Source organism: Stegostoma tigrinum, chromosome 26 (genome assembly GCF_030684315.1).
Source record: "Stegostoma tigrinum isolate sSteTig4 chromosome 26, sSteTig4.hap1, whole genome shotgun sequence".
Taxonomy (NCBI): Eukaryota; Metazoa; Chordata; class Chondrichthyes; order Orectolobiformes; family Stegostomatidae; genus Stegostoma; species Stegostoma tigrinum.
Window position 1 is genome coordinate 24,475,664 of NC_081379.1, and position 21,059 is coordinate 24,496,722.

At 41.1% G+C, this 21,059-nt stretch overlaps 1 protein-coding gene across 5 annotated transcripts in view; it reads right to left on the reverse strand.

Moving 5' to 3' along the window:
• ift81 (intraflagellar transport 81 homolog) overlaps positions 1–21,059 on the reverse strand; it is a 111,385-nt gene that overhangs the window by 16,992 nt on the left and 73,334 nt on the right. For all 5 annotated transcript variants that reach the window (XM_048555812.2, XM_048555811.2, XM_059655033.1 and 2 more), the window contains 4 exons: positions 17,770–17,856; positions 14,905–14,976; positions 14,738–14,823; positions 4,393–4,438 (listed from right to left, as the gene is read on the reverse strand). In XM_048555812.2, the coding sequence (XP_048411769.1) occupies positions 4,393–4,438; positions 14,738–14,823; positions 14,905–14,976; positions 17,770–17,856 (291 nt within the window). The remainder of the gene's footprint in view (positions 1–4,392; positions 4,439–14,737; positions 14,824–14,904; positions 14,977–17,769; positions 17,857–21,059) is intronic.

Below are 21,059 nucleotides of genomic sequence, written 5' to 3' on the forward strand. Positions count from 1 at the left end.
CACAGACAACAGTGGGAAACAAATTACATGTGACAATCTCCTAACAGCTTTTGATTAATATTTCAATTCAAGAACAAATAGGACATTGGCAGATAATGCTTCAATAGCAGATAGCACCTCCCAGGATAGCCTGTTGATGGCCAAATTAATTATATGCATTTGCTATTTAAAGCATGCAATGACGGAAACTTACAACAAAAATTCATTTTTGACAGGAATGTTGTAATTGGACAAATCTTGAACAAATCAATAACAAATTAATTCAAAAGGATCTAATTCGAGATTCAGCAGTCCAAATAACAGTGGATAAAAAGTCTAGGAAATTGTTCAAGAAGCATTATACGATAAGTCCCATTTAGTGCAAAACATTTGCTACTTAAAGCATAATGGAGGTTTCAACCAGAGGCAGACCTCTCTGTAGAAAAATATATCGTATATGATAATATCAAAGCAAAATCCTAAACAATCAAATGTTACTGTTTCTTGTCACAAGTACAGTTCTAAAACCACATATCAATAAAGACAAACCATTCCAGTCTTACACCAACAATAGATTCATTGAAGGAGAAAAGGTAATTTCTTGAAAGTGCGCTATTTTCTAAAGAACATATCTAGTTTCAAGCCAACACACATATATTCATGCCTTCAAACAGAACCTTGAAGAACAAGTCAACACTGAAAAGTAACTTATGGAGAACAACTACCTATTGTTACAACACAGAGATAGATGGTCAAATCAAATCAGCCTCCTTAACTCTGTACATGCAACACAGTAAAATTAAAACCTTCTAAGGCCCTCAAATTTGATCCCAATTGTTCCTAATCAGACTTTTTGAATAACTAGTACCAGACTGATACCAGAAACTAGGGGTATAGCTTAAATGTAAGATTTAACAATGTATTAATAATATTGTAGCTTTAACAGAGCAAAATTAAACAATAAGCTAATCTAATTAACATCTATAATTTAGACCCAATTTTCTTTGATTCTTCATCCCCATTGTCACAAAGACAGACAGTAAACAGTCACAGTTAAGAGACAAATCAAGAAAAAAAGTAGCTGACCAGTTCATTTAAGCACACTTCATGATCTAGAACATCACAAGCATGTGGGATTACACGTTGTTTGGTTTTGGAAAACACTGATGCATGCAGTTAGTTTGCAGTAGTTTCCAAGGAATATTAATTTAATTGTTATATCTAAAATTCTATTCTCTGAAATTCTAATAAATTGATATTAAGAGGATAACAAGGGAACAATCAAACGTATCAGAGATAATGGGAACTGCAAATGCTGGAGAATCCAAGATAAAAAACAATCAAACGTTCATCCTGTAGCTGTGGAAGACAAAATCCTTCTGACCTAAACACACTTCAAAAATCAGTTCAAACTCTGGTTTCTCTTCGTGAGCCTGGTTGTCTCCCTATAGGGCCCCTGTTACCATGCAAGCATCTGCTATGTGTTTGAGCATAATGCCTCTCCAGAGTTGAGGTGTCTATAGGATACTTTTAATAAGAATCAACCCACAAATAAACATATGGCTAGGCTTCAAACAAATATCATTACATTTGTTATCTTATTTTTAAAAACAAGTTGCTGCTCACAGTCCAGAACTTTAGCTACGAGTTCACATTTTCACTGCTCTAAACCAAATTGGGAAAAAAATGAAGTTAGTTTGAGTTCTAACACTATGGATGAACAATATCACTCTTTTATCATAGAATTAGCACCATGACCGATTTTGATGCTAGTGGCTGAGAAGAAATATTCTAACTTCCCAATACATTCTTGTAGTTATATCAATGCAAGACCCTTCAGCAAGCACTGCTGATCTAAGAGAAGCCAGAGGAAAAAATTCAGCAATCTTATCTCAATTGTTTCAAAACTTTGTCACAGACTTTCGTCATCTATCTACTGATACAGATAAAAGAGTTGGGGAAGTGTGGGAGAAAGAAGGAAGAAAAGCGTACAGTAAAATCATGTGAAAATAAATAATCCAGAAAGTTCATATGTATGTTAATAAAATGATTTTATGGTGTAGAAAGTAGCTTGGGGAGAGGTGCTGTGTAAGGTCTTTAAGAAGCAAACTTGGGATTATGTCACAGAGCTGCTCTTCACTTGGCATAAGTAGTGAAGTGTGAGTTAAGGGAGAAATAGAGAATAACATGGAGAGCCAGGTAAAAGCTCATTTCTAGCCTTGTGAATGCTAGAAACACATGCAGAGAGGCACGTTGGGTAGACCGACTAGCATTAGGTAAAAGAGGATGCAAAGGAGATTGTCAATAAATTAATAGTAAAATTAGAGCCTGGTATGTCTCTGAATATCATGTATTGTAGTATTTCATCTTAATATTGAATAAACAATGTTATAAAGAACCTCAAGCCTGAAGACAGTTCTTGACTTTGCCTTCACCACAACCAGTCTGTCTTGAACCCAAATGTATGGATATGGGCATAAAACCATGCAGAAGATAACTGTTCAACAAAACTCTAAACATATTTAAAAAAATTCACCACTGTATGTTGGTTCAATAACACAAGTAAATATAGCAACAGCCTCTAAATGCATTGGTTGTAGATGAGCTACTCCATTGTTCAAAATCACCTTTTGCTCTTTGTTCCCAGTAGATTTATGGGAAGTTTGATTTTGTCATTTCATGCAGTTGGCAAGCTTTACAGAGAATCTGTTATTTAGTGCTGGGAGCCCTGCTATTCACAATATATATATCAGTAATTTGGAAGAGGGAACAAAATGTATCATCTCCACGTTTGCAGACGATACCAAGTTGGGTGGGAGGGTTAACTGTGATGAGGATGCAGAGATCCTTCAGCATGATCTGGACAGGTTGGGTGAGTAGGCAAATCAATGGCAGATGCAGTATAATTTGGATAAATGTGAGGTTATTCACTTTGGAAGATAAAAAAGACAGATTACTACCTATATGGCTGAAAATTGGGAGACAGAAATGTGCAGCGAGACCTGGGCGTCCTTGTGCACCAATTGCTGAAGGGAAGCATGCAAGTGCAGCAGGTGGTAAACAAGGCAAATGGTATGTTGGCCTTCATTGTTAGAGGTTTTGAATACAGGAGCAGGGATGTGTTGATGCAATTATACAGGGCTTAGGTGAGGCCACACCTAGAATATTGTGTGAAGTTTTGGTCTCTTTTTCAGAGGAAGGATACTCTTGTTCCTGAGGGAGTGCAGCAAAGGTTTACCAGGCTGATGCCAGGGATGGCGAGACTGATGTATGAGGAGAGATTGACTAAGTTAGGATTGTTTTTGCTGGAGTTCAGACCAATGTGGGGGAATCTCATTGAACTTATAAAATTCTAACAGGACTAGACAGGGTAGATGCACGGAGATTGTTTCAGATGGTGGTTGTGTCCAGAACCAGGGGTCACAGTCTGAGGATTCAGCATACACCATTTAGGACAGAGATGAGGTGACATTTCTTCACCCTAAGAATGGTGAGCCTGTGGAATTCATTACCGCAGGAAGTAGTTGTTGCCAAAACATTGAATGTATTCAAGAGGCAGCTAGGTATCGCACTTGGGGGGTGAATGGGATCAAAGGTTATGGGGAAAAAGCAGGATTAGGCTATTGAATTGGGCGATCAGCCATGATTGTGATGAATGGCGGAGCACGCTTGAAGGGCCGAATGACCTCTTCCTGCTCCTATCTTCTTTGTTTCTGTTTGATAAAATTAGAGTCAAGTAAGTTAAAAGAAAATCCAAAACAGAATTATGAAGTAGGTAATGCTATTTTACTTTCCCATTTAATTTTAAAGGAACTTCTACTAATGCTGATCACAATTTCAGATTCTCAGTGGGCGGCCAAATTATTTTAGGAAACTCAAATAATCTAGTTTCCAACCATACATGGGAAAAGTGAAATGAGCGAGAAATTGAAGAAACCTTAGTCCCAGGTCCAAGTGCATGCGAATCTGCGTCAGCATCAAAATCATCTGGGAATAATCACATGCCACCCTAAACAAATACAGCTCAGTCTAGCTGCTTGTTACAAATTAGCATTCTTAAATCCTGATGAAAAACAGATTTTGAGATTTAAGTTAACATGAACGAATGACTATTTATTTATCACTACTGCACAAGTTTCTATTGCAACTATTTAAAAAAAGAATGTGCTGTTGTTATAAATGACATGCCCTGTTGCTGCAGTTCATATTTGAATTCACAACTGCTGGTGTTGCCTCTTCTCAAGTGATTAGTTACCGATGACAACAGCTACAAAGTTTTCTCTCTGATATGGCTGTGCCAAGATTTCTGGACAGCTGGCTGGATCCTTACTTGTCTGCCAGAAAGCAATGAGTTAGCTGAGATAGAGTACAATATTTTTCTTTACATAGCCCATTGCACAGAAAGAGACTCACCTTTCCTAGATTTTCTTGCTCAAGGATATTTCGATTGTATTGCTCCCTAAATAAAAATTAAATAATTGATGAATTAATAATCATTGTATTGCTTTTGCTCATCATTCAACTGGAATTGCAAACCATTACATAACAATGCTGAAATATAGGCTCAGTCCTCAAATAGAATAGTTGAGTATCAGACCTAAATTTTGACAGGACAAATCATTTCTTTTCCTTAAGTTTGGAGAGTAATTTTAGTGCTGGTGACTGCTTCAAAGTGTGCAATATAATTTGAATTTTTCATACTTACAGATTTAAAATGCTTCCATATGAAGATGTGAAGATACATTTTCTTTTAGAGATTGTTTCCTAGAGAATTATCTTTGCAAATAAACAAGCATTTTTACACCGAGAATAGTTCAGTTCTTACAGCCTTATAGTGGAAAGCAGTTTGTGCTACTCATCTATGCACTTTCACCACAGTGAGAAAGTGATGATCACTTATTTTTAAGTAATTTTCTTTCTCCTGCTTTTTGTAGCTCTTCCCTTCTGGTGCACACACCTTTTACTCAAATGTCATCTAGTCTTCTGGTAACGCACACCACATGGCTATTAATAAAAAAAATTGTTCACCAATACAGAGACCATCTTTATCGACATTGCACTATTCTTTCACAATGTGAAGTGATAACACGGAGAATTACTAAGAAAACTGATATTTTATCGCGCTATGGTACAATGTGATAACCTTACAGTTGTAGATTGCCATAAGGAAAATATTTCTCATACAAACTAAAACTATTCACATCTATGTTGAACCAGGATAAGATGAATTTATCTATTTTTCAAGACAGTTGCACAAAACCACAGAGATCTTGCCATAAATTACAATATGCATGTAATACCAATACTTAAATGAACCATCCTTCATTCAAGTTCCAAGTGCAGCATTTGATAGCTAGCAATATTAATTTAACAACTCACAGAATCAACATCACAGGATGTATTAATTAATGATTCTCCATGGCATTGTTAATGGTGAGTTAATGCAGAAGCTAAGTTGAAGAGCGAGATATATATTTCATTGAGAAATGTTATGGACCAGATCAAACACCTGAAAAATATATTAAGAGGATAGTCTGGATCCTAACGTGCTCTTACTTTAAAGGCAAGTGCCAGGCATTGCATTCTGTACGTAATTTGATTGGCCAATCTATGTCTTGAAGCAAAATATACTTTGTTCATACACTACTGTTAAAATACAGCAATAGAAAGAAATTGGAATAACTTTACTGGAAAACTTAACAGAAAAATAGATTAGTTTACTACTAAACAGTAATTGTTCCAATAATGTAATACTCCATAAAGACACCATTGGCAAAGGCAAATTCAGTAAATAAATTGACTCACATGCAAAGCTGGTAGCCCAGGAGGAAAAAAAATTAAGAAAAAACTCTGAGAAAGAGAGTAGCAGGGAGAGATAGACTGCAGCTTTCAAACCTACCTTCAAGATCCCAGCAACTGCCATTGAAAAAACTAAAATGAAAATTCCTGGTTCTGTGGAAGCTTGGCCCTACCCAAACAAGCTGCTTCTATTGTTCCAAAATTTAAAAAAAACCCAAGGCCTCACAAGCTGTTTACTTTATTGACTTTGGAGCAGACTGCCCAAAACCCGGTGGAGGTGATACCCTAGTGGTATTATCATGAGACTACTAATCCAGAAATTTAACAATGTTCTGGGAGCTCAGGTTCAAATTCCGCCATGGCCAAATAAAAATCTGGAATTAAGAATTTATTGCTGACCATGAAATCATTGCCAATTGTTGGAAAAGTCCATCTGATTCACTAATGTCTTTCAGAGAAGGAAATTTGCCATCCTCATCTAATCTGGCCTACATGTGACACCAGACTCACAACAACGTGGTTGTCTCTCAATTGCCTTCTGAAATGGCCTAGCAAGCCATTCAGCCATACCAGTGGCTACAAAGTCTCAAAGAAATGAAACTGGACCATCTGGCACCAAAAACACAACAGCAGAGACAGCCCTGTAGACCTTGCAAAGACCCCTTTACCAACATCTGGGGGCTGATGCTAAAATCGGGAGAGCTGTCTCACAGACTAGTCAAGCAACAGCCTGGCATAGTCATACTCATAGAATCATACCTTACAGATAATGTCCCAGACACCACTACCATCATCCCCAGATATGTCCAACAGAACCCAGGACAGGTGGCAGCACAGCGATTTACAGTCGGGAGTGAGTTGCCCTGGGAGTTCTCAACAGTGTGTCTGGACCCCAAGAAGTCTTGTGACATGTTGATTACCATGTACCATCCTCCCTCAGCTGTTGAATCAGTCCACTTCCATATTGGGCAACACTTAGAGAAAGTACTGAGGATGACAAGGGCACAAAATGTACTCTGGGTGGGGTATTTCATTGTCCACTATCAAGAGAGGCTTGGCAGCAGCACTACTGATAGAGCTGGTTGAGTCCTGAAGGTCAAAGATACTAGATTGGGTCTGCAGCAGATGGTGACGGAACTAACAAGGGGTAAAACAAACATACCTGACCTCATCCTTACAACTGCAGATGCATCTGTCTATGACCGTATTGGTAAGAGTGACCACCGCACAGTCCTTGAGGAGTCGAAGTTCTGCTTTCACATTGAGAATAACCTCCATCGTATTAAAGTACTATCAGCATGCTAAATGGGACAGACTTCGAACAGATCAAGCAACTCAAGACTAGGAATCCGTGAGGTGCAGTGGGCCATCAACAGCAGCAGAATTGTACTCCAGCACAATCTGTAACTTCATGGCCTGGCATATCCTCTGCTCAACCATTACCATCAAGCCAGGTGATCAATCCTGGTTCAATGAAGAGTGCAGGAGGGCATGACAGGAGCAGCATCAAGCATATCAGAAGACAAGGTGTCAATCTGGTGAAGTCACCAAACAGGACTACTCGTATCCCATACAGCATGAGCAGCAAGTGATAGACAGAGCTAAGCAATCCTACAATCAATGGATCAGATCTAAGGTCTGCAGTCCTACTATATCCAGTCGTGAATGGTGGTGGATGATCAAACAACTCATTGGAAAGGTAGTTCCACAAATATGTCCATCCTCAATGATAGAAGTGTCTAGCACATCAGTGAAAAAGATATTGCTAAAGCTTTCACAGCAATCTTCAGCTAGAAGTGTTGAGAATGAACGATCTATCTCAGCATCCTCTAGTGGTCCTCAGCATTACAGATACCAGTCATCAGCCAATTCGATTCACTCCGCATGATATCAAGAAATGGTTGGAAACAATAGATACTGTGTTAATGATTGGAGACAACGGGCATTAATAACATTCTGGCAATTTTACAGAAGACTTGTGATCCAGAACGTGCCACGTGCCTAGCCAAGCTGTTCCAGTGCAGTTACAACACTGACATCTACCCGACAATGCAGAAAATTGCCCAGGTATGTCCTGTACATAAAAAGCAGGACAAATCCAACCTGGTCAATTACCACCCCAACAATCTATTCTTGATAATCAGTAGAGCAATGGAAGGTGTCATCAACAGTGCTTATCAAGCAGCATAGGAAGATGACGCATAGAAAGATGGTCGTGATTGTTGGAGTTCAGTCATCTCAACTCCAGGACATTTCTGCGGAAGTTCCTTAGGGCAGTGTCTTAGGCCCAGCTATCTTCAACTCCTTCATCAACGGCCTTCCCTCCATTATAAGGTCTGAATTGGGGATGTTCACCAATGATTGCACAATGTTCAGCACAATTCGCAATTTCTCAGATACTAAAGCAGTCCATGGTCAAATACAAGATCTAGATAATATCCAGGCTTGGGCTGACAAGTACAAGTAATACTTATGCCACATAAGTGCTGGGCTATGACAATCACCAGTAAGAAACAATCTAATCATTTGATATTGAATGGTTTTACCATCACTGAATCTCCCACTATCAACATCCATTGATCAAAAACTCAACTGGACTCACCACGTAATTACAGTGGCAAGATGAACAGTTCAGAGGATAGGAATGTTGCAGTGAGTAACTCACCTCCTGACTCACGAAACCTTTCCCACCATCTACAAGGCTCAAGGGCAGCTGGGAAGGTAAAGTTTCAGTGCAAAAAACTTGTTTCATCAGTCAACATCCTCCAAATCACTGGTGGGAATTGTGAGAACACCAGCCAATACCAAAACCTTACCTCGTGAATAGGCAGAGCAAAGGCTGAGCTGGAGCAAACGCAGACACAGGGACTGCTGGGTAAGTGAACTATTATGTTCAGGCAGTGGCTAAACCCGAAACACTACACATGTAGAGTCTTCCACCCATCCTCCTTCTCGAACCAAAAAAAAGACTCTGTGTAGAGTGTTGGTAAGGTGAGCTTTTTTTTTCCTTTATCTCTTGGCAGTCTAGGGCAGAGGGAATGGAGTTTAGGGCAGTTGCATGGTCCTCTTGTAGGATGTGGGAAGTAAGGGTCACTATGAGTGTCCCTGCTGACTTCATCTGCAAGAAGTGCATCCAAATTCCAGCTCCCCGCAAACGACATTAGGGAACTGCAGCTGGAGTCGGATGAATTCCAGATCATTCAGGAGGCTCAGGGGGTGATAGAGAGGAGTTACAGGATAAAGTTAGCTGGGTGACCATTAGGAGAGAGAAAGGGAATAGGCAGACAGTGCAGGGATCCCTGTGGCTGTTCACCTCAATAATAAGTAGACTGCTTTGGATATAGTTGTGGGGACAACCTACTGGGGAAAGTCAAAGCAGCCAGGTCTCTGGCACTAAGCCTGGCTCTGTGGCTCAGAAGGAAAGTGGTGAGAATAGAAGAGTGATAGTGATAGGTGATTCAATGATATGGGGAAACAGACTGGAGATTCTGTGATCACGAATGAGACTCCTGGATGGTATGTTGCCTCCTGGGCGCCAGAGTTAGGGATGTCTCGAATTCAGTCTACAGGATTCTTAAGGGGGAGGGTGAGCAGCCAGAAGTCGTGGTACACATCGGTACCAATGACGTAACAAGGAAAGAGATGAGGAACCTTCTGGATGATGAAGGGACTGGGAGCATTCTGGCGAAGTTTGCCGACGATACAAAGTTACATGGACAGGCAGGTAGTACTGAGGAGGTGGGGAGGCTGCAGAAAGTTTTAGACAGTTTAGGAGAGTGGTCCAGGAAATGGCTGATGAAATTCAACGTGAGCAAATGCGAGGTCTTGCACTTTGGAAAAATGAATACAGGCATGGACTATTTTCTAAACGATGAGAAAATTCATAAAGCCGAAGTACAAACAGATCTGGGAGTGCAGGTCCAGGATTCTCTAAAGGTTAACTTGCGGGTTGAGTCAGTGATTAAGAAAGCGAATGTAATGTTGTCACTTATCTCAAGAGGGTTGGAATATAAAAGCGGCAATGTGCTTCTGAGATTTTATAAAGCTCTAGTTAGGCCCCATTTAGAATACTGTGCCCAATTTTGGGCCCCACACCTCAGGAAGGGCATACTGGCACTGGAGTGTGTCCAGCGGAGATTCACACTGGTGATCCCTGGAAGTGATAGGCATAACATACGATGAATGGCTATGGATCCTGGGATTGTATTCATTAGAGTTTAGAAGGTTGAGGGGAGATCTAATAGAAACATACAAGGTAATGCATGGCTTAGAAAGGGTGAATGCTGTGAGGTTGTTTCCGTTAGGCGGGGAGACAAGGACCCGTGGGCACAGCCTCAGAATTAGAGGGGGTAAATTTAGAATGGAAATGGAGAGACATTTCTTCAGCCAGAGAGTGGCGGGCCTGTGGAATTCATTGCCACGGAGCGCAGTGGAGGCCAGGATGTTAAATGTCTTCATTGCAGAGATTGATAATTCCTTGCGAGATCAAGAAATTAAGGGCTATGGGGAAAGTGCAGGTAAGTGGAGTTGAAATGCCCGTCAGCCATGATTAAATGGTGGAGTGGACTCGATGGGCCGAATGGCCTTACTTCCACTCCTATGTCTTATGGTCTTAAAAGTGAATATAGAGAGTTAAGTTGGAAAATAAAAGACAGGATGAGCAGAGCAGTAATCTCAGGATTACTACCGGTGCCACGGCCTAGTGAGGCTAGGAACAGAGAGCGAGTGTAGCTGAGCAGCTCTGTAGCCACGTGGTGTAGGAGAGTGGGCTTCAGATATGTGGATCATTGGGATACCTTCTGGGGAAGGTGGGACCTGTACAAGAAGGACAGGTTGCACCTGAACTGAAGGGGCACCAATATCCTGGGTGGGAGGTTTGCTCGATATCTTCAGGAGGGTTTAAAGCAGTTTAGCAGGGGGATGGGAACTGGAGCTACAGATCAGAGGATGGGGTAGCTAGAGTACAGGCAGATACAGCATGCAGAAAGTCTGTGAGGAAGGATAGACAGTTGATAGAGCAAAGTGGCAGTCAGTGTGACGGGTTGAAGTGTGTCTCTTTTAATGCAATAAGTGTCAGGAATAAGGATGAGTATCAATCAGTACTTGGAGCTACGATGATGTGGCCATTACGAAGACTTGGATATCACAGGGGCAGGAACGTATGATGTTTCAAAAGAAATGGAGACAGAGGTAAAAGAATGGCATATTAATCACGGATGGTATCACAGCTGCAGAATGGGAGGTTGTTGAGGAAGGTCTCCACTGAGTCAGTATGGGTAGAAGTCAGAAACAGGAAAGGAGCAGTCACTTTTTTGGGAGTTTTCTACAGACACCCCAATAGCAACAGAGACACTGGGGAAGTGATTGGAAGGCAGAATTTGGAAATGTGTAGAAGTAATAGGGTTATTGTCATGGGTGACTTCAACTTCCCTAATATCGACTGGATATGGTTTGGTGCAAATGGTTTAGATAAAGCAGATTTTGTCAGGTGTATCCAGGAATGATTTCTGACTCAATGTGTAGATAGGCTGACTAGAGGGGAGGCCATATTGGATTTGATGCTTGGCAACAAACCGGGTCAGGTGTCAGATCTCTCGGTGGGAGAGCATTGTGATAGTGATCACAATTCCCTGAACTTTACTATTTTCATGAAGAGGGATAGGAGTAGAAGGTATGGGAAAGTATTTGCCTGGGGCAGGGGGAATTACAATGCTATTAAGCAGGAACTGCAGAACATAAATTGAGAACTGGTGTTCTCGGGGAAACGCACGGCAGAAATGTGGAGTTTGTTTAAGGAGCACTTGCTACAAATACTGGATATATTTGTCCCACTGAGGCAGGGAAAGAATGGTAAGATGAAGGAACCTTGGATGACAAGATAAGTGGAACATCGAGTCAAGAGGAAGAAGAAAGCTTACTTAAGATGGAGGAAGCAAGGATCAGACAGGGCTCTAGAGGGTTGCAAGGTAGCCAGGAAGGAACTGAACAATGGACTTAGGAGAGCAAAATGGGGGCATGAGAAAGCCGTGGCGGGTACGATTAAGGAAAACCCCAAGGCTTTCTACTTATGTGAGGAACAAGAGGAGGGCCAGATGAGGGTAGAGCCGATCAGAAATAGTGGAGGGAGCTTGTACCTGGAGTCAGAAGAAGTTGGGGCAGTCCTTAGTGAATACTTTGCTTCAGTAGTCACCAGTGAGACTGACCTTGTAGTTTGTGAGAACTACAGTGTGAAACAGGCTGATCTGGTCGAGCAGGTTGATGTTCGGAAGGAGGACATGCTGGAAATTTTGAAAAATGGAAGGACAGATAAACCCCCTGGGCCAGACGGGATATTCCCAAGGTTGATACAGGAAGCGAGGGAAGAGATTGCTGTGCCTGTGGCGATGACCTTTGCGTGCTCACTGTCCACTGGAGTAGTACCAGATGACTGAAGGGTGGCAAATGTTATTCCCTTGTTCAAGTAAGGGAATAGGGATAATCCTGGGAATTACAGATGAGTCAGTCTTACTTCTGTGGTGGGCAAATTATTGGAGAGGATTCTGAGAGATACCATTTATGATTATTTGGAAAAGCATTGTTTGCTTAGAAATAGTGCGCATAGTTTTGTGAGGTGCAGATCATGCTTCACAAGCCTTATTGAATTAAAACATAGAATATTACAGCACAGTACAGGCCCTTCGGCCCTCGATGTTGTGCCGACCTGTCATACCAATCTGAAGCCCATCTAACCTACACTATTCCATGTACATCCATATGCTTGAACAATGACGACTTAAATGTACTTATAGTTGGTGAATCTACTACCGTTGCAGCAAAGCATTCCATAGCCTTATTACTCTCTGAGTTAAGAGCACAAACGAGATTTGACACTGAAGCACATGTAAGGACATGACCATGAGGATGTGACAAAGCAGATTGATGAAGGCAGGGCAGTAGATGTTGTGTATATGGATTTTAGCAAGACATTTGATTAGGTTCCAATGGCAGGCTCAGTCAGAAAGTAATGAGGCATGGGATTCAGGGAAACTTGGCTGTCTGGATACAGAATTGGCTGTCCAATAGAAGACAGAAGGTGGTAGTTGACGGAAAGTATTTAACCTGGAGCTTGGTGACCAGCGGTGTTCTGCAGGGATCTGTTCTGGGACCTCTGCTCTTTGTGATCTTTATACATGACTTTGATGAGGATTTGGTAGGGTGGGTCAGTAAGTTTGCTGATGACACAAAGGTTGGTGGAGTTGTGGATAGTGTGGAAGGCTGCTGTAGGTTGCAATGCGACATTGACAGGATGCAGAGCTGGGCAAAGAAGTGGCAGATGGAATTCAACCCGGAAAATGTGAAGTGATCCATTTTGGAAGGTCGAATTTGAATGCAGAATACAAGGTTAATGGCAGATTCTTGGCAGTGTGGAGGAACAGAGGGATCTTGAGGTCCTCGTCATAGATCCCTCAAAGTTGCTACCCAATTTGATAGGGTTGTAAAGAAAGCGTATGGTTGCTGGCTTTCATTGGCAGGGGGATTGAGTTTAAGAGCCGCAAGGTTATGCTCCAGCTCTCTAAAACTCTGGTTAGACTACACTTGGAATATTGTGCTCAGTTCTAGTCGCCTCATTATAGGAAGGATGTGGGAGCTTTAGACGGGGTGCAGAAGAGGTTTACCAGGATGCTGCCTGGAATGGAGGGCAGGTCTTATGAGGAAAAGTTGAGGTAGCTAGGGCTTTTCTCATTGGAGCAAAGAAGGATGAGAGGTGACTTGATGGAGGTGTACAGGATGATGACAGGCATAGATAGAGTGGATAGACAGAGACTTTTTCCCGGACAGAAATGACTAAACACGAGGGGGACACAATTTTAAAGTTATTGGAGGAAGTTATAGCACAGTGGGTACATGGAATGCACTGCCAACAGTGATAGTAGAGTCAGATATATTAGGACATTTAAATGACTCTTGGATAGGCACATGGACGATAGTAAAATGAAGGGTATACTGGTTAGTTTTTGATCTTAGAGTAAGATAACAGGTTGGCACAACATCGTGGGCCGAAGGGCCTGTACTGTGCTGTGTTGTCTATGTTGTATGTCCAAGTCAGGAGGAGTGTGATGGAATACTCTTCACTTGCTTGGATGAGTACAGCTCCAATAGCACTCAAGAAGCTTGACAACATCCAGGACAAAGCAGCCTGCTCGGTTGGCACTACATCCACAAATATTCACTTCCTCCACCACTGATGCGCAGTAGCAGCAGAGTGTACATTCTACAAGATGCACTGCAGAGATTCATCTTAGATCCTCAGATAACACCTTCCAAACCAACAACAACTTACATTCAGAAGGACAAGGGTAGCGGATAAGTGGGAACACCACCAGCTTCATGATCCCCTCCAAACCACTCATTATCCTGAATTGGAAATATTATCACCATTTAAGTGGTTCAAGAAGGTGGCTCACCACCACCTTAAGGGAAACCTGGAATGGCAATAAAGGCTGGAGAGCCAGCGACACCAACATCCCACAAATGAATAAAAAGAAATCTCTGTCACAATCTTTCTCCATTTTAAAAAAAAGACAAAATACACCTCTTAAAGCCACAGTATTTTCACAGAAGGTTGCCGGGAAATTTTGGCAAATGTGATAGACAATAAGGACTTCAAAAATAATGGAAAGGCGAGGTGTTCAAACAGGTAAACAGAGGCACAAGAGCAAAAATACATGCTGAAGTACATCTACGAATAAAACATGATGTTACTATCGTAAACAATGGACTGGGTATGAAATGCAATGGATGTATACTATGCAGGGCAGGTTCCTCAAGGAACAAGGCATCAATAGGGTGCCAAGGTTTGACAAATGCATTAAAAATAAATTGGCCCATGGTTCAACTGTCATAATATGAATATCTTTAAAACGACAAGCTCAATGATGTAAAAATGTGTTTAAAAACATGTTCGAATCTATACATTTACCTGAAGGCTTTTCTTCTTTCTTGTGGATCTGCAGAAACGTATAGTTTCATTTCATCAGCAGCTCGCTGTATCTGCTTTTCAGCAATCTGTTCCAACAGAAGACAATTTATATGCCTGCAATCTTTTTCTATCAAAACTTTCTGTGACTTATCCATATGGGCAATTACCTTTATCAAGCAATTGATGTAATGGTATCGAGTTTCCTCCTGCCCACATTCTTCTCTGAGCCCTTGGACTTCCTGCCAATGTTTTAAATTTAAGAATTACATTACAGGGTAGTACTGTATACGTGGAAAATGTATACTATAGTGAGAAAATATAAAATTAGTTACTTTACTGAATTAACAGCATTACTTTGATAAACATTGCTTGACTGAGTTATAATGCTAGAAATCAACTTTAGCTTTTTAGCCTTATCTTTAAACGGTAAATGTTGTTGGAGGATTTTTCTGTTCAGAGATAACCCACTTGGTCATACATGAAATATTTTGATTTTGTGCAAAGTTTATAATTACTGAATAGGCAGTAATCTCCATTTGGTAGCAATTCTTTTTGCTATTTGTGCTAAACCCAGGCTGCCTTAAGGGAGAGAGAGATAATGGGAACTGCAGATGCTGGAGATTCCAAGATAATAAAATGTGAGGCTGGATGAACACAGCAGGCCAAGCAGCATCTCAGGAGCACAAAAGCTGACGTTTCGGGCCTAGACCCTTCATCAGAGAGGGGGATGGGGGGAGGGAACTGGAATAAATAGGGAGAGAGGGGGAGGCGGTCCGCCTCCCCCTCTCTCCCTATTTATTCCAGTTCCCTCCCCCCATCCCCCTCTCTGAAGAAGGGTCTAGGCCCGAAACGTCAGCTTTTGTGCTCCTGAGATGCTGCTTGGCCTGCTGTGTTCATCCAGCCTCACATTTTACTGCCTTAAGGGAGCTGGTTTTCACAAATGAATTCAGCCACTCCTGGGTGTGTTGGGCTATCTCTAGAAGATGTGCTGTCCAGATGTCCAAGGAGTGCAAAGTGAGAGTAGAAACAGTGTCTGGCACTGAGGGAAAGAATTGGACATAAAATATCCAGTATAAATGTGTTCTAACAATAGGGGTAAGCGTGATTGGATTGCAGCCCACTGCTATGGAATCTCATTCTCTGCTTCTCCTCTTCCATCATTATAAATCCAAGAGATATGCACATTAGAAAGAGCATTCCAGCTCATTTGACCTTCTGAATGTGCAAGGTTTGAAATATCGACATTATTTTGGTTAAGGACAAGGCAGGTTTAAAAAAATGTTTTGTCAAATTACTAGAAAATTCCTTATCGAGTTCCAGAATCTCAGTAATACACAGATTATGCAGTTTCTGGATGCTTAGGAAGTCAAACTACTCTCAGCACGTTAAGTCACATAATTTTAGCTAAGTTGTGTAATCAGTCTTTTTCAGATATGAGTAAGATATGTAGCTGAATGTATTGACGCTCTCACAAACAAATCAGCAATTTCATCAGCTGTAGTGTTTCATCATAAATGCTCCAAAAACTACCTCAATAGAAATTTCCTTCACTAAGTCAATGGTATACTGGGAGATATTAAATGGTTTGATCAGAACCCTTGAAGACAAAAGCAAGGTTTTCTCCAATTGCAGCTTCACTCCCAGTCAACATCAGTAATCTTAAAACAGCTTTACACTTCTACAATCTCAGAAATACCTTCTATAAATTAATCAGCAACTAACTCAAGAATGGCTGATGATCCCATTAAATGGCTGGAGGGTGCTCCCTACTGCTGATCCCCAGTTCAACTGCACATGTCTAATAGCAATAGTTTGCTGAAGCACAAGATCAAAAATGGTGGTGCTGGTATCAATCAGCATTATACACTGAATGACATTATAATTTCCCTACTCTGTGTATTTATGGCATATGATTCCAATCTCACTGAACAGGGTCCAGACTTGGTTGTGCCAAGAGTGCACGTGTGCACAGCATGAATGCCACAGTGTTATAATAATGGGCATCAAGGAGCCAACTTTTGTGGTAACTGCTTCAGTGACAACTTAGCTTACAAGTATAGCAAGGATACTCATCAATATTGTCTTGTTTTCAAATTGTATTAAATATGCAGAAATTAATAGTATTTTATGATAATAATTCATGACTGGGAGTGTAAAAGAACAACCTTTCACATGCCAGCAGCTTCATTATAAGTTGGAATTCCTTCAAAAAAAATTGGAAGAGGAATTATTTTGTTACTACATCTTCAAACAGCAAATCATACCAAACAGAAACTCCCTGGCTTAATTCCCAGTTTGTACTGACTTAGCTGGGGCAAACCTAGCCATGGTCTTTTAGGTCCCATCTCTACAGCTCATTTTGTACAGATCCATCTGTTGGACAAAGCAGGTTGACATTTATCAACTTCTAAATATACTCCAAATTCCTTCCAATTCTGTAACTCTGAATTTAACCTCTTGCATAAACCTATCTTCCATGCTATTAGTATCCAGAAACACCTCTAAATCATGGGGAGTTTTACTTTTATCCATTGTTTGAAAAGACTTTCTATTACCCATGCTACGTGGTCACCTCAGCAAACTCTCACATCAAGCTCTGTCTAGACTACACCTATCAGGATATGTCTGCCAGAAGATGTGTGTACAGTAACTGACCTTGTCTTCATAAATATATCCCTGAACTGGTACTCGAATTGTGTTCTTGCAACTGGTGTGCCACATTGCGCATGCGCAAAAATTAACCAAAGCTCTTTAGCAAGTTACTGGAAGGAAATTACCTGTGATCCTTTAAATCAGCTAAAGTCCTTCCCTTCAGGAGGAAGGCAGGAAGAAAATCCTCAAATTTAGTTATTTCTGCTTTAAATAGCAAGATTAGAATGTGTTTTCTATTCTAAATACTTTTGTATTGATTTCATGCAGTTTAGGCAGTTATTTTCGTAGTCAAAAAAAAGTTTACAATGTTTAATTAAATGGTGCAACACACAGTCAGCAGTAACTAGTGAATGTGTAGAATGTGCATGACTTTTCCCTACCTGTTCAAGCTTAGATCGATTGCTTTCCAAACCTGCTGCACAACTGTCATAGAGTGATTTCTTTTCTTCATACTCTTGAGTTAATTCCTAACGTAAAATGGTAAAATATCATGTAAATGAAACTATGGAGCTAGCAGCATGTAACACTGAAACAATCTGCACCCTTGTCAATCATAGATTAGACCTTGTATTGTCAAATATATTTAACATAGAACAGGCCATTTTGGCCACCATGTCTGACCATGATGCCAATTTAAACTGATCCCATCGGCCTGTGTATGGTCCACATCCCTCTATTCCCTGCCAGTTCATTGGACTGTCTGTCTAAATGCCTCTGAGAAGTTTCTATTGTATCTACTCCTAAGATCTCACCTGGCAATGTGTTCCCGGTACCGACCACCCTCTGTACAGAAAACTTGCCTCGCACATCTTCTTTAAACTCACTCTCACCTCACTCCGCACTCCCCTCACCATCTTAAAATGATGCCCTTTAGTATTTAGTATTTCCACTCTGGGAAAAAGGCTCTGAATATCTAAGCCTTTCCTGAAAGCTAAATACGGTCCAAGGCAATATCCTGATAAACCTCCTCTGCACTGTCTCCAAAGCCTCTACATCCATCCTGTGGTGTGGCAACCAGAACAGCACAGAATAATCCAAATTAGGGCTAACACAAAGTTTTATACAGCTGCAACATGACATGTCAACGTCTATACCCAATATCCCAACTGATAAGCATGCCATACACCTTCTTTACTACTTGTGTTGACACTTTCAGGGAGCTGCAAAGTTGAACCGCAAGATCCCTTTGTAAATTAATGCTTCTAAAAGGTATTACAATTCACTGTTTACTTTGTTCTTGCATTTGGCCCTCCAAAATGCAGGTCTGGATTAAATTCCAAGCTGACATTTCATCATCCAACTTTCCAACTAGCTTTATACATTTGCATTTGAAGTGAAATTTCAATACCTGCACTTTCTATTCAGATTTCTATTAACAGCAAACTTGACAATTCATTGTCAGTAACGAAAGATTTGTGTCTGAAGATTTTTTGGCTAACATGCACACCGAAACTTATCTATCAAATTAAACATTGGAATTTGGTAAACCAGTTTAACAAAAGAACAAAACAGAAATACAGCACAGGAGCAGGCCCTTTGGCCTTCAAGCCTGGCCGAACTTCATGCCCTAACTAAACTAAAAAAACATTCTGCCCTTATTCGGTCTGTATCCCTCTTTTCCCTCCTATACATGTAATCAATCACATGCCTCTTAAATGTCGCCAACGTGCCTGCTTCCACCACCTCATCTGGCAGTGTGTTCCAAGCTCCTACTACTCTGTGAAAAATTTCCCTCATACATCTCACTTAAACTTTCCCCTGTCACCGTGAACCTGTGCCCCCAGTAATTGAAATCTCAACTTTGGGTAAAAGCCTCTGACTATCCACCCTATATCTATGCGCCTCATAATTTTCTAGACTTCAGGTCTCTTCTCAGCCGCCATCTTTCCAGTGAAAACAATCTTAGTCTTTACTCCTCATAGCCATTGCCCTCAAGACTGGGCAACATCCTGGTGAACCTTCTCTGCACTGTCTTCAAAGTTTCCATGTCCTTCTGGTAGTGTGGCGACCAAAACAATCCATACTACTCCAAATATGGCCTAACAAGGGTTTTACATCACTGCAAGATGGTTTACCAACTCTTGTACTCCTTGCCTTGGCCAATGCTTTCTTAAGCAACTGGGCCACCTGTGTTGCCACTTTTAGGGAACAGTGGATCTGCGTGTATGTTAATGTTCCTAAGGGATCTGCCATTTACAATATGATTTACACCTAAATTTACTCCACCAAACTACATCACCTCTCATTTGTCTGGATTAAACTCCACCCGCCATTTCTGTGCCCAAGTCGCCAATCTATCTATATCCTGTTGTATCCTTTCACAATTGGTACTATCAGCATCTCCACCAATCTTCATGTCGTCTGCAAATTTACTAATCAGACCACCCACATTTTCTTCCATATATATATACACACACCACAAATAACAGAGGATCTAAGACTGATCCCTGTGGAACACCATTAATTACTGGTCTCCATTCTGAAAAACATCCTTCCAACACTACCCTCTGTCTTCTATGACCAAGCCAGTTTTGTATCCATCTAACCAGCCCACCCAGAATCCCACGTGATTTTAGTTTTTAACATGTGGGATTTTATCAAATGCCTTACTAAAGTCCACATAAACTAAATCCACAGCTCTTCGCTCAATTATCTTGGTAGCGAGTTTTGAGAAGATTTGTAGCTCAGGTTGAGGTTCTGGATGTGAGTTTGCTCGCTGAGCTGGAAGGTTAGTTTTCAGACGTTTCGTCACCATTCTAGGTAACATCATCAGTGAGCCTCCGACGAAGCGCTGGTGTTATGTCCAGCTTTCTATTTATCTGGTTAGGTTTCCTTGGGTTGGTGATGTCATTTCCTGTTCTTTTTCTCAGGGGATGGTAGATTGGCTCCAAATCAATGTGTTTGTTGATGGAATTCCGGTTGGAATGCCATACTTCTAGGAATTCTCGTGCATGTCTCTGTTTGGCTTGTCCTCGGATGGATGTGTTGTCCCAATCAAAGAGGTGTCCTTCCTTATCTGTATGTAAGGATACGAGTGATAGTGGGTCATGTCGTTTTGTGGCTAGTTGATGTTCATGTATCCTGGTGGCTAGCTTCCTGCCAGTTTGTCCAATTGGCAGGAAGCTAGCCACCAGGATACATGAACATCAACTAGCCACAAAACGACATGACCCACTATCACTCGTATCCTTACATACAGATAAGGAAGGACACCACTTTGATTGGGACAACACATCCATCCGAGGACAAGCCAAACAGAGACATGCACGAGAATTCCTAGAAGCATGGCATTCCAACCGGAATTTCATCAACAAACACATTGATTTGGAGCCAATCTACCATCCCCTGAGAAAAAGAACAGGAAATGACATCACCAACCCAAGGAAACCTAACCAGATAAATAGAAAGCGGGACATAACACCAGCGCTTCGTCGGAGGCTCACTGATGATGTTACCTAGAATGGTGACGAAACGTCTGAAAACTAACCTTCCAGCTCAGCGAGCAAACTCACATCCACAATTATCTTGGTCACCGCTTCAAAAAATTGTTGGTGAAATGTGACCTATCCCTTACAAAACCATGCTGCCTGTCAGTAACTAGTCCATTTTCATCCAAATGTGCATATATCTTGTCCCTGAGTGTCTTCTCCAAGAGCTTCACCAACACAGT